This window comes from Ornithorhynchus anatinus, chromosome 19 (genome assembly GCF_004115215.2).
Source record: "Ornithorhynchus anatinus isolate Pmale09 chromosome 19, mOrnAna1.pri.v4, whole genome shotgun sequence".
Classification (NCBI taxonomy): Eukaryota; Metazoa; Chordata; class Mammalia; order Monotremata; family Ornithorhynchidae; genus Ornithorhynchus; species Ornithorhynchus anatinus.
The window spans coordinates 2,689,445-2,703,099 of record NC_041746.1 but is presented as its reverse complement, the minus strand read 5'-3'; the positions used below and the strand labels follow the sequence as shown (position 1 = coordinate 2,703,099).

The following is a 13,655-nucleotide window of genomic DNA, read 5'->3' as shown; positions in this document are numbered from 1 at the left end:
GCCGCCGGGATTAGAACCGAGGTCCTTCTGACTCCCAGGCCTGGCTTCTGTCCCCTAGGCCACGCTGCTTCCCATCTAATGCTTGGCATAGAGTCAACGCTTAGCAGATACTACAATCATCATTATCGTTATTATAATTACAGGCCTCTGACTGCCTTTGCACGCCATCCATCGAGATCCTGGGGTGGCAACGGAGTTGAGCGATCAAGGAAAAGGACGGATGGGGCTTCAGAACAAGGGGATGGCAGTTCTAATCAAATTCCCTCCCACTGTCTTATAAAGGGAAATCTAGCAGAGTTTTCACTGATACGTGGATAGAGACAGCTCTGATATCTGTAAAGACGCACGTAGCTATGAGGCAACTTCTATGAGATAGAAGCATAAGCATGCAGCTAACTATGTCTATAGCGATTACAGAGGCCCTCTCCCGTACCGTCCCTCCTGATGCGTCCATCTTCGATCCCCTCCTCTTAAACCTGTGAGCCCCCGAAGGGACAGGGTCTCGTTCTCATCTCTGTATTCTCTCCTGTTGCTCTAGTGCGGAGATTTGAAATGGGTGAGCGCTTGATAAATAATAATTATAGCGGTATTTGTTAAGCGCCGACTATGTGCCAAGCACTGTTCTAAGCGGTGGGGAAGATACAAGGTAATCGGGTTGTCCCACGTGGGGCTCGCAGTCTTCAGCCCCATTTTACAGAGGAGGTAACTGAGGCACAGAGAAGTGAAGTGACTTGCCCAGAGTCACACGGCTGATTAATAACAGCAGCATGGCCTAGTGGAAAGAGCGCAGGCCCGAGAGTCGGAGGGCCTGGGTTCGAATCCTAGCTCCTCCACTCGCCTGTTGCGTGATATTGGGCGAGTCACTACGTCTCTGGGCCTCAGTGTCCTCGTCTGAAAACTGGGGACTCAATACCTGTTTCTCCCTCCTAATCGGACTGTTCAGCCCTGTGCGTCTGACCTGATTAGCCTGCGTATACCCCGATCCTTACAGCAGTGCTCGCTACGTAGTAAGCGCTTAACAAGTATCCATACCATCATTTCTACAGAGAGATGCACAGTAAGAGAGAGCAGACTTCACCCCAAATCGCTTCCCCAGAAAGAGCCCGATTTCCAAAGCCGTGAAGCAGAAGAATCCTGAAACGTTTAGCTCAACGGGAGCCTAACTCGAGGCCTGCCCTGCTCATGTCCCACACCATTTTCTTCGTAGTAAGATCGTTAATAAGGGAGTGATGTCATTGTTTGGCGTTGAGGGAAGACATTCCATGTCACTCCGGCTTTAAGATCAGACTGGAGCCTGTCTCGTCTGCCGGCGAAAGCTCAATAAACACAGACCCGCGTGCCGTCTTTTCATCGGAGCCGGCTTCCTCAGAGCGAGGTTGGAAACTAGGCCTATTGTGAGCTAAACATTTCACTTTTCGTTTTCTCCATGTGCCAGAAATCCATTCCTAGGATAAACACTTTCCACGCTGACACTCTCAGAGCCCCGCAACATAATAAAGAGAGGGTCCGTCAGCATAGAGCTGATTTAAATGTTTTCTCTCCCGAGACGTGAACGCTTACACGTTGTACGGAGCCTGGGGGATTGGCATTCCGTTGCTTTATCTTTCCTGGGCATGAAAGATGAATTTTCCATTTCAACTCTTCTGTTTTGCAATTCTAGTTTCTGCATAGCATCCACTGGAGAACTTTGGTCTCAGCATTGTAGGAGGGGAGGGGCCAAAAAGAAAAAATAAAGAGAATGAAGTGGGCAAAACAGTTTTGGTTATTCTGAGGCCGTTTCCCAAATGTGGCGTTTCCCTTCCTCACGCTTCTGGGCTTTTATCAGAGGTCATCGCTTCCCAAATTCTCTGCTGGGCAGTGAAGGGGTGCTAGGAGAAAGTGGGGTAAGGTGGGGGGGGCGGAGACGAGGAGGGGGCCGAGAAGGGGGGAGGAGAAGCTCTTCAGTCCTTGCTAAGAATGAAAGAAATTCAGCAGAGCTAAGAGGCGAACAGGCTGCACTTCACCACTTCAAAAAGAAAAAAAAAATCCATGCACATTAATCACATTAATTTTGCTCCATCTAACCCATCGCTTCAGTGTGTGCTACTTCCCTGGCTATTCTTCCGGGCCATTGCCGGCCGACAGACGATTTAACTAAGCCCTCCTTCGCTTCTTAAGCCCGGTCCCCAAAAGGGAGATTGTCCGGCACAGAAACCGCTCCGAGATCCCTTTTCATGACGTAAATCGGAACAAGGTCCCGCCGGCAAACCCTTCCCATGGAGGTGACCTGGGAGAGAGATCCTCGGGACACCCCGAGAGGAGATTTTCATCCTCAGGGGAACTGGAAGCGAGAGAGGAAAAGACAAAGCTGAGCGAGAGAGGGCTGCTCTCTAGCCGGAGACCCCCCTGAGGAGGCTGCGTTGGAGCCCGAGCAAGGGGAGGTGGGGGAGGGGATGCCCTCTGCCCCCTTCCTTGTTCCTTGGTTATTTTGCTCCTCTCCAAAGAGCCACTTGGGGTGAGCTGAGGAGATGCGGTGACATGGACGGGAGAGTCACGTGAAGGGTGTAGCTGGTCACTGCCTCTTGCTGATCTGCCCAGGGCTGGCCCCAGGCCTAGAAATATAACAATAATAATAGTAGTACTAATTATAAGAATAATAACAACAACATCTGAGGCATTTAAACGCTTTTTTAGGGTTTGATGGCATTTGTTAAGTGCTTTTTTATGATTTTATGGCATTTGTTGAGTGCTTGCCAAGCTCTGTACTACATGCCAAGCTCTGTACTAAGCGGCGGGGTGGATACACGTCAATCAGATTGGACACAGTCCCTGTCCCGTATGGGGCTCACCCTGTTAATCTCCATTTTGCGGATGAGGTACCTGAGGCCCAGAGAAGTGAAGTGACTTCCCCAAGGTCACCCGGCGGATGTGGTGGACTGGGATTAGAACCCAGGTCCTTTCATTCAATAGTATCTGTTGAGCGCTTACTATGTGCAGAGCACTGTACTAAGCGCTTGGAGGCCCTTCTGACTCCCAGGCCCGGGCTCTATCCGCTAAACCACACTGCATTCATTCGGTGGTATTTCTGAGCGCTTATATAGTATCCAGAGCGCTGTATTAAGTGCCTGGGGGAATGCAAAGCGACGGAGTTGGCAGACATGTCCCGTGCTCACAAGGAGCTTACAGTCTGCAGGGGGAGACGGGCATTAATATAAATTAATAAATTCCAGAAAGTCACCGGTAAATTATACTTAATGCAAATGTCCACTCTCTCCCACTTCCACGCCCTTCAGTCCGCCCCGCCTTCGACGCCACTATTTACTGTGGGAAACGAGGGTCTCTATATACCACAGGGACAGAGTAGTAACGGGAAGCTTCTGAGGAATAGGAAATAATGACACTGTGTCAACAGGTGTTAGCCAATCTTGGACAAGAGCAATCTGTGATACGATTTTCTTGAAAAAGCAGGGGCTCAGAGATCCGGATTGGTCCACATCTTGGCCGCCGTTAAAAGCCAAAGTCTGATTTGAAATATCATCCTTATATCTTGAATTGGATCGGGGGAAGATTTTCAGGGTTTTTTCTTCAAACGGTGGTTTTTACTGTAAGCTCATTGTGGCCAGGGAATGCGTCTGTTTCTTGTTGCGTTGCCCTCTCTCCATGTGCTTAGCCCAGTGCTCTGCACGCTGTAAGCGCTCAACAGTCGATCGTATTTATTCAGAACTCACTGTATACAACATGCATTATAATATGAAAGAGTTGGTAGACACATTCCCCGCCAACATCGAGCTTACAGTTTAGAGGGGGAGGCAGACGTTACCAATTCATCGATGATATTTATTGAGCGCCTACTGTGTGCAGAGCACTGTACTTTGGAGAGAGTACGACAGAACGGCGGTGGTACCCCTCTTCCCTGCCCACCGTTTTCTATTTGGTTAGGAGGGAAATCGTGCTCTGCTGTCCCGTGGGAAGAGCTGGGAAGTGGCGCTCAAACTTGCTTGCAGAGGATGTGATGGTATTTTTCCATCCCCACGCATAGCCTGATCACACTAACAGATCATTCCATTGACAAATACCCAAAGACCGCTCCAAATATGTGAAGTCCAGTCCTGGCTGCCCACAGATAGAAAGCCCTTTAGGAACATGCACACAGAAAATTATAAAGACCTTTACACACACACACAAATTATAAATCCTTCTACATAGACACACAAAATTATACAGCCCTTTACACACACACGCACACACACAAATTATGAATCCTCTTTTTCCCCTTTTCCCTCTGCTCCTCCACCTCTCCCTTCCCCTCCCCACGGCACTGTACTCGTCCGCTCAACTGTATATATTTCCATTACCCTATTTATTTTGTTAATGAGTTGTACATCGCCTCGATTCTATTTAGTTGCCATTGTTTTTACGAGATGTTCTTCCCCTCGACTCTATTTATCGCCATCGTTCTCGTCTGTCCGTCTCCCCCGATCGGACCGTAAACCCGTCAAACGGCAGGGACAGCCTCTATCTGTTGCCGACTTGTTCATCCCAAGCGCTTAGTACAGTGTTCTGCACATAGTGAGCGCTCAATAAATACTATTGAATGAATGAATGAATGAATCCTTCTACATACACACACAAAATTATACAGCCCTTTACACATGCACACACACACAAAATTATAAAGCCCTCTACATACACACACAAAATTATAAAGTCCTTTACACACACATACACACGCAATTTTAAAGCCCTCTAGATGCACGCACAAAATTATAAATCCCTTTACATACATATGTCATTTTAAAACCCTCTACATGCACACACAAAATTATAAAGCACTTTATAAACACACACACACAAAAATATAAGCCCTTTACATATACACACACACAATTAGAAAGCCCTCCTTCTGACTCTCTTTCTCTCTCTCTCTCTCACACACAGTGCTAAATTAATGTATGGGTGATTGACGACCTCGATTTCATTCACCTTTGCTTCTTATCCGACTCTGAGCACTGTGTTTCTTTTGCCCATTTTTCACTTCACTTTTGAAACAAAAGAGGATTTTGCAAAAAAACAAACATATAAAAAAACCGACCAATGAAACTGACTTGAATTACCATCAAGGGTAAGGGACCTGTTAGGAGGAAGTAATTTTATTGACATCTTGCTGGTCCCCTTATACTTCAGTTCTGGTCCGGGGTGGACTCCTCCAGGGACAAAGAGCAGGGGCGTTGGTGGTTAGGCATTTCTTTTTAATGGCATTTGTTAAGCACTTATGTGTCACACACTGTTCTAAACGCTGGGACAAGGAACAGGCTCTTTGGGTCATACACAGTCCCTGCCCCGCATGGGGCTCCCATTCTAATCAGGAGGGAGAATAGGGATTGAATCCCCATTTTATAGTTGAGGAAATGGAGCCACAGAGAAGTTAAGTGACTTGCCCAGGGTCCCACATCAAGCAATTGGCAGAGATGGGATTAGAACCCAGGTCCTCTGACTTCCAGGCCCGTGCTCTTTCGATTAGGTCGCTTCTCCAGGTTGGGGTGTGGGTGGAAAAACCAGAATCTGATCCTCAGGGCTTGAGGACACTTTCCATTCCCTCCTCCCTGAGAAGCTCACCCGACATCCGCCTTCCCCTTCCCCACCAGAACCATGTGCCCCGTAGGCCCTGAACCTAGATCCTTCCAGCTCCCAGGCCCACGCTCTATCCACTAGGCCGCACTGCTTCTCTGTCTTAATCCCCATTTTGCCGCTGAGGTAACTGAGGCCTCCCGCCATTAAGGCTGAATGGGGCTCTCTTGCCTCCCGTCAGATCCCAGGCCCTTAATAAATACCCTTGACGGACTGATTGCCCCAAATCACAGTGCATAAAGCGGAGTTTTTTCTCACCATTTATGAGCCTCCGACAGGGAGTTCTCCTCAGCTTCTTGGTCGATTTTTGCTGCATACAAGGTAGGAGAGAGGAACAGATGATGAAAATGTTTAAGACATTTCATGTTCATCAGGCTACCCCGACCCACCTCTCTTGCAGGGAGTTAGAACAACCCACCCACTTTTCATCCTTCAGGGCAGAGACTTAACTGCTTGCGTTATTACTATCGAGAGTTCTTCCCATTTGACCAAAGATTCGTTCGTTCATTTAATCGTCTTTACTGAATGGTTCCCGCGTGCAGAACACTGTACTAAGCGCTTGGGAGAGTACGGTACAACAATAAACTGACACGATCCCTACCCACAATCAACTTATAGTTGACTAGATGCTTCGTGCAAGGAATTCACGAGGATTCTGTGGGGTAGGAGAAGACTTGCATAGGCTATCTCAATTTTGGAGCTCCCGTGAAGGGAGTGTGGAAATCCCCAACTCAACCCAAAATGCTGGATAGCGCAGAATATTAGGATTCTACATTGCATTAACTGATATTTACAGAGCTCGTCTCACTGAAGGACCTAAAATGGAAGCTTCCTGTGGGCAGGGAACGTGTTCATTCACTCTGTGGCACTGTCCTCTCCCGAATGCTTAGTACAGTGCTCTGCCTATAGTGAGCACTTGATAAATCCCACTGATTGGTTCCGTGTGTCAGAGGGCTAAACCCACCCCCTCCAATTCACCATGGGTTTGAAAGGTTGACTGCATTTTTTTTTCTAACAAAATCCTCAACCAACAGCCCGACCGGCACTCCTAAATGGAATGTCCCTGGGCTCACTTCGAAGTAAAGAGAATCGTCCTACAAAAAGCTCCACACTGGGCATCAGAAGACCTGGGTTCTAATCTGGGATCAGCTTTTTGCCTGCTGTGTATGACCTGGGGCAAGTTACTTCACTTTTCTGTGCCTCAGTTCCCCCAACTGCCAAATGAGGACCCGTTCAGGATACCCCAGTTATGATCATTATTATAACCCCAAGGTGAAGATGGAAACACAGGAAGAGAGAATTCTTGGAATGATGGCAAGACCTGGAGTCTGAAATGTCCGATTTTGGGAATCGTGTTGGTAACTAAAATAAATAATGGTATTTTGTTAAGAGCTGATTATGGGCCAAGCACTAAGCGCTAGGGCAGATACAAGGTAATCAGGTTGTTCCACGTGGGGCTCACAGTGTTCATCCCCATTTTACAGATGGGGTAACTGAGGGACTGGAAAGTGAAGTGGTTTGCCCAAGGTCACACAGCAGACAAGTGACGGAGCCGGGATTAGAGTCCTCTGACTCACAAGCCCGTGCTCTTTCCACTGAGCTACGCTGCTTGTCTGCAGACTAGCTCTGGGCCACAGATGCTTCTCCACAGAGAAGCAGAATAGCCCAGGGGAAAAGTCTGGACATCAGAGGACCTCTGTTCTACTCCTGGCTCCGTCACTTGTCTGCCTTGTGACCACGGGCAAGTCACTTAACTTCTCTGGCCCTCAGTTCCCTCATCTGGAAAATGGGGATTAAGACTGTGAGTCCCAGTGGGACAGGGACTGTGTCCAACTTGATTACCTTGTATCCACCCCACCGCTTAGTAAGCTGGTACGTAGTCAGTGCTGAACAAGTGCCTTTGACAATGAAACAAAACAAAAAATGTGCTCTCCAGTCCCCGAGAGCGACCCAACCGAAGTGATCTAGGAAGGAAAGGGGCCAGGCTGGACTGAAGAGGAGAAGCAACGAGGCCCTGTGGGAACGAGCCCGGGTCTGGAAGTCAGAGGACCTGAGTTCCAATCCCAGCTCTGTCAATTACGTGCTGTGTGACCTTGGGTAAGTCACTTCACCTCTCCGGGCCTCTGTTTCCTCAACTGCAAGAAGGGAATTCAATACCTGTCTCAGTTTCCTCAAGTGTAAAAGGGGAATTCAAACCCCGTTCTCCCTCCTACTTGGAATGTGAGCTCCGTGGGGGACAGGGACTGTGTCCAATGGGATTAACTTGTACCTACCCCAGCGCTTAGAACAGTGTTTGACAACACAGTAAGCCCTTAACAAATACCATAATAAAAATAGAAAAAAGAGGAAGGTCAGGTGTCAACCCCATTTGGCAGGTCTCCCTGAAATGCCCCAACACCCACCAGAGGGGCCCAGGGCTAAGGTGGTTCAAGAGAGAGTTTCCCTTTCAGCCGCATTATTCCGGGGCGCGCGTGGTGTCCTTCTCTTACACGGGTGCACGTGTATATCTCTGCATGTCCGCGTGGGATGCAAACGTGTGAAGAGTAGGGAAAAAAAAAGACAGTCACGAGGCAAAACTCGGTCAAGAGGTTGCATTCGAATAACGATTGTTTGGGAGCAGCGGAGTTGCATCGGTCTCTCTGGAGTCCGAGAGGAGAGCTCACACTGGTTAGCGTTTTCCTGGCCCGGGATGGAGATTTTGGACGTCTGTACAGTATCTGGGAAGGGGATGTAAGCGGGTGTCACACCTCCCGGCCCCCCACCAGGACCGCTACGGCTTCGACAGGCTCCCCGGAGCTGGCGGTAGAATTTTTCTTTTCCCCCGCGCTGACGCCCTCCCTCTGCCCATCTGATGGTTTACATAAGCCTACAGGTCAACTGTTTACGGAATAAAAGAGATGGGACACATGCTCCATGATTTATTCTTTGAAAGGGCTCCAGTGGGAACACACTGCACCATAAAAATCTGCTCAGGCCCGCCTGGTATCACAAACATTTCCATCCAGGAGCCGGGCGAGGAAGAATGGAACGTGGACAGACTCCGCTGAAATCGGAACGCTGTTTTTCTTATCGTGGCACTGGTAAGTGCTTACGATGTGTCAGGCACTGCTCAGAGGGCTGGGGCAGATACAAGTTGATTAGGTTGGACACAGTCCTTGTCTCGCATGGGGCTTACTGTCTAAGTAGGTGGGAGAGCAGGAGAACTGAGGCACAGAGAAGGGAAGTGACCTGTCTAAGGTCACAGAGCAAGCAGTTGGCAGAGCCGGGATTAGAACGCAGGTCCTTTGACTCCCGCGTTCTTTCCACTAGGCCACGCCGCTTCTCTTCCACTCCTCCCTAGGAATACAAAGTCAGCGGAGCTTTTCAAAGAGCTTCGCTGGATTCGTAGGCTTCGATGGGGCCTCATAAAAAAAGGCCGATTCTCCCTTTAGCGATGTCATTATGCAAAAGCTGACGGGTTGGTTAATGTTCCAGTCCTTCTGCAGGAAGCAGCATAGCCTAGTGGAAAAAGCAAGGGCCGGGGACTCAGAAGAGCCGGGTTCTAATCCCCGATCCATTACTTGACTGCTTGTGACCCTCGGCAAGTCACTTAACTTCTCTGGGCCTCGGATCTGTCATCTGTGAAATGGGGACGCAAAGTCCCTCTTTGACTTAGACTGTGATCCCCATATGGGACAGGGACTGTGTCCGGTCCGATTAGCTTGTAACTATCCCAGCATTTAGTACAGTGCCTCGCACATAAGTGCTGAACAAGTACCATTAAAAAAAGAAAAGAAAAAAAGCTTCCCCATCAAAGAGGGTCACCGAGTTGGATGACTTTATTAATCAATCACTGGTATTGATTGATTTTTTTAACGGTAGTTGTTAAGTGCTTACTTAAGTGCTGGGGTAGATAAGAGCTCATCAGGTAGAACACAGTCCCAGTCCCACACGGAGTTCGCCGTCTCAATCCCCATTTTACAGAGAGGGTAACTGAGGCGCAAAGAAGTGACTTTCCCACGGTCACTCAGCAGACAAGTGGCAGAGCGGGAATTAGAACGCAGGTCCTTCTAACTCCCTGGCCCATGCTTTATCCACTAAGTGATGCTGCTTTTCGGGGTGATTGATTTTTTTTTAAAGCGATATTTGTCAATCACTTCACATATGGCAGGCACCGTACTAAGCGCTGGAGTATCTCAAATCAATTAGGTCGGACCCATCCCTATCTCACAGGGGGCTCAAAGTCTTGATCCCCATTTTCCAGATGAGGTAACTGAGGCTCAGAGAAGCGAAGGGACTTGACCGAGGTCACCCGGCAGACGAGTGGCATCAACACTGATAACTTCCGCCTCTGTCTAGGGAGCGACCGAGGGCAGGTCACCTCACTTCTCCGTGCCTCAGTTCCCTCATCTGGAAAATGGGGAAGGAGACCGTGAGCTTCACGTCGAACGGGGACTGCGTCCAACGCGATTTGCTTTGTATCCACTCCCGTGCTTAGTGCAGGGCCTGGCACAAAGTAAGCGCTTAGCAAATACCACAGTTGTTATTATTTCTATTCTCCGTACCTCAGTGCCCTCAACTGTAAGACGGGGACTAAGACTATGAGCCCCACGTGGGACAGGGCCCGTGTCCAACCTGATTATCGTATATCTGCCTCAGGGCTTAATACAGTGACTGGTTCACAGTAAGCGCTTAACAAATACCATTTAAAAATAAAAAAAGGAACGTCCTTTCCCACAGACGAGCGGGAATGAGGGGGGATTCGGGCTATTTCCGACACCCCAGCGGGGCTCCGATCCTCGGCGCAGCCCCGAGAGCTCATCCCAAGGGGCAGAGCGCCGTGTTTGGTTTCTCCGCGCCGTGGCTTTGTCGGGATTTAGAAGCCAGGGGGATTTGTGTGGCTCAGCACCGCAATCAGCCACTATAAACAGCTCGCCGGGAGATCAAAGAAACCACCCTTACGGTTTCCCCCTTTCAGTTCCTGACGGCAGAATCGACAATCCCAGCAGTTGCGCGGATTGTTCCCCCCAGCACGGACACGCTGTCTGATCTGCAATCTGGGGAGGCAGTGAGGCCTAGAGGGACGAGCCTGGGATTAAGAAGGACCTGGGTTCTAATCCCGGCTCTGCTACTTGTCCGTTATGAGACACTGGGCAAATCGCTTACGTTCTCGTGGCCTCAGTTCCCTCGTCTGTGAAATGGGGATTAAGAGCGGGAGCCCCACGTGGCTTGTATCTACTCCAGAACATAGTAAGCGTTTAACAAATCCCATAAATATCATTAAAAATACCATCCATGGGAGTCAGGGAAGCAGGGAACAGGGAAGCAGCGTGGCTCAGTGGAAAGAGCCTGGGCTTCGGAGTCAGAGGTCACGGGTTCGACTCCCGGCTCTGCCACTTGTCAGCTGTGTGACTGTGGGCGAGTCGCTTCACTTCTCTGTGCCTCGGTTACCTCATCTGTAATATGGGGATTAACTGTGAGCTTCACGTGGGAGAAGTTGATTACCCTGTATCTCCCCCAGCGCTTAGAACAGTGGTCTGCACATAGTAAGCGCTTAACAAATACCAACATTATTACTGGAAGCAGCGCGGCTTAGTGGAAAGAGCCTGGGCTATGGAGTCAGAGGTCATGGGTTCGACTCCCGGCTCTGCCGTTTGTCAGCTGTGTGACTGTGGGCGAGTCACTTCACTTCTCTGTGCCTCAGTTACCTCATCTGTAAAATGGGGATTAACCGTGAGCCTCACGTGGGACGACCTGATTCCCCTGTGTCTCCCCCAGCGCTTAGAACAGGGCTCGGCACATAGTAAGCGCTTAACAAATACCAACATTATTATTATTAGTCCCACCTCTTCTCCAAAGCCATCACGTATCAATCAATTCTCTGAGTGTTTACTCCGTGCAGATCACGGTACTAAGAGCTTGGGAGAGTACGATAAAGTAGACACGCTCCCTGCCCTCGAGGAGCTCCAGTCTGTGGTGCGCAGAGCACCGCGCTAAGCTCCGAGTCACCCCAGTCCACAACACTTTCGAGCTGGTAAAGGGCAGGGAGAAGCCAGAGCCCCAAGGTTGAAAATGGATGGCACCATCTGGGTTTCGGAGACGCTTTCTTGGACGGTCAGGATGCCCCCTCTTGGAAAGGCAGGATTCCCCTTCCTGGACAGGGAGGAGAACCCTCTGGGAAAGTTAGGACAACGCCTCTTGGACAGGCAGGATGCCCCCCACCCTCCCGGACAGTCAGGACATTCTCCCTCAGACAGACAGGACACTGCACCTCCCTGGACAGTCGGGATGCCTCCTCTTGGGTAGGGAGAGGTGACAGATCCCTCCCTCCCTTGAGGAATGCTCTCTGCAGCCCAGCCTGGCGGAATGAACGTCGACCCAGAGTCCACGTGGACCTGTCTTCTATTCCCACTTCTGTCGCCTATCGCTAGGGCAAGTCATTTGACCGCTTTGTGCCTCGGTGTCCTCATCTGGAAAAGGGAAATTCCAATACCCGTTCTCCCTCCCATTTAGACTGTGACTGCCAGGTGAGACGGGCACTGTGACTTGATTATCCATCAGATTTATTCAGCGCTTACGGTGTGCAGAACGCTGTACTAAGCGCTTGGGAGAATTCAAATTAACAGAGTTGGAAGACAGGTTCCCTGCCCACGGGAGTTAATAGTCTAGAGTTTCTTGGATCTATCCCAGCGTTTAGAACATAGCTCTTCACAGAATCCCGCAATTATTATTGAAATACACTCCCGTGCTTCGTGTGTGTGTGTACGCGCGCGTGAGCACATGGATTGGGGTGCACGTGTTTGCATATGTGCGATTGTGTGCGTGTGTGCATTTAAATATCCACTGCTTTCACCATCACTTCATCCCTAAGTATAGCATTTCCAATACCAAAGGCTGTACGTTTTAGAGAACAGAGGTTTCAACACCCTTTTAATTATAGTCTTGTGCTTACAGATTTATTCTCTTTTTCCAAAAAAAAATTCTCCGGTTCTTAGCTGCAATTTTCCATCTTTGGTTTCTTTCTTGTGGAGAAGTTTTTGGAGAAGCAGAAGGGAAAGCGACAGAAAAGTCCCGTGAGGTATTTCTGAATTGCAAAAGGATGGGGAGGCGAAACAGAACAAAACAAAAAAAAAAAACCAGGCTTCATTGGTCTCACGAAAAGGAACGTTCCCATTTTTCTACTTCCAACAGCTTGAAAGCGGGGGATTCTATGAAAGATGAGGTGCGTCTTTTCAAAAAACAATTCAGGTAAAAGCCACGGCCCAGCGGAGGGAACCTCTGGGGACGGAGAGTGCTGGGTTCTGGTCTGGAGCTGATGCGGGGCGGGGAAATGATCTCTCCCTCTAGACTGGAAGCTCGTTGTGGGTAGGGATGCGGCTCTTATATTGGACTCTCCCCAGTGCTTGATAATAATAATGATAATAATGTCGGTATTTGTTAAGCGCTTACTCTGTGCGGAGCACTGTTCTAAGCACTGGGGGAGATACAGGGGACTCAGGTTGTCCCACGTGAGGCTCACGGTTAGTTCCCATTTTACAGATGAGGTAACTGAGGCACAGAGAAGTGAAGGGATTTGCCCACAGTCACACAGCTGACAAGTGGCAGAGCCAGGAGTCGAACCCGTGACCTCTGACTCTGAAGCCCAGCCTCTTTCCACTGAGCCACGCCGCTTCTCTGATAATAACGATGACCCTGGTACTTCTTAAGCACATACTTAAGAGCCAGGCACTGGGTACTAAACGCCGGGGTGGGCACAGGCAAATCGGAGTTGGACACCGACCATGTCCCACAGGGGACTTGCAATCTTCACCCCCATTTTACGGATGAGGTAACTGAAGCTCGAAGAAGTGAAGTGACTTGCCCTAGGCCACCCAGCAGACGCGTGGCAGGGCCGGGATTAGAACCCGGCTCCTTCCGACTCCCAGGCCTGTGGTTTACCCGCTACGGAAAGAGCACGGGCTTTGGAGGCAGAGATCATGGGTTCGAATCCCCGCTCGGCCACTTGTCAGCTGTGTGACTTTGGGCAAGTCGCTTAACTTCTCGGTGCCTCAGTGACCTCATCTGTAAAA

General features: G+C 49.6%; 1 protein-coding gene across 1 annotated transcript in view; it reads right to left on the bottom strand.

The window, feature by feature from the left end:
• Positions 1 to 13,655, bottom strand: part of FMN2 (formin 2) — a 129,810-nt gene that overhangs the window by 16,411 nt on the left and 99,744 nt on the right. Inside the window, exon 17 of the mRNA XM_039914856.1 lies at positions 5,866 to 5,917. Coding sequence (XP_039770790.1) covers positions 5,866 to 5,917 — 52 coding nt within the window. The remainder of the gene's footprint in view (positions 1 to 5,865; positions 5,918 to 13,655) is intronic.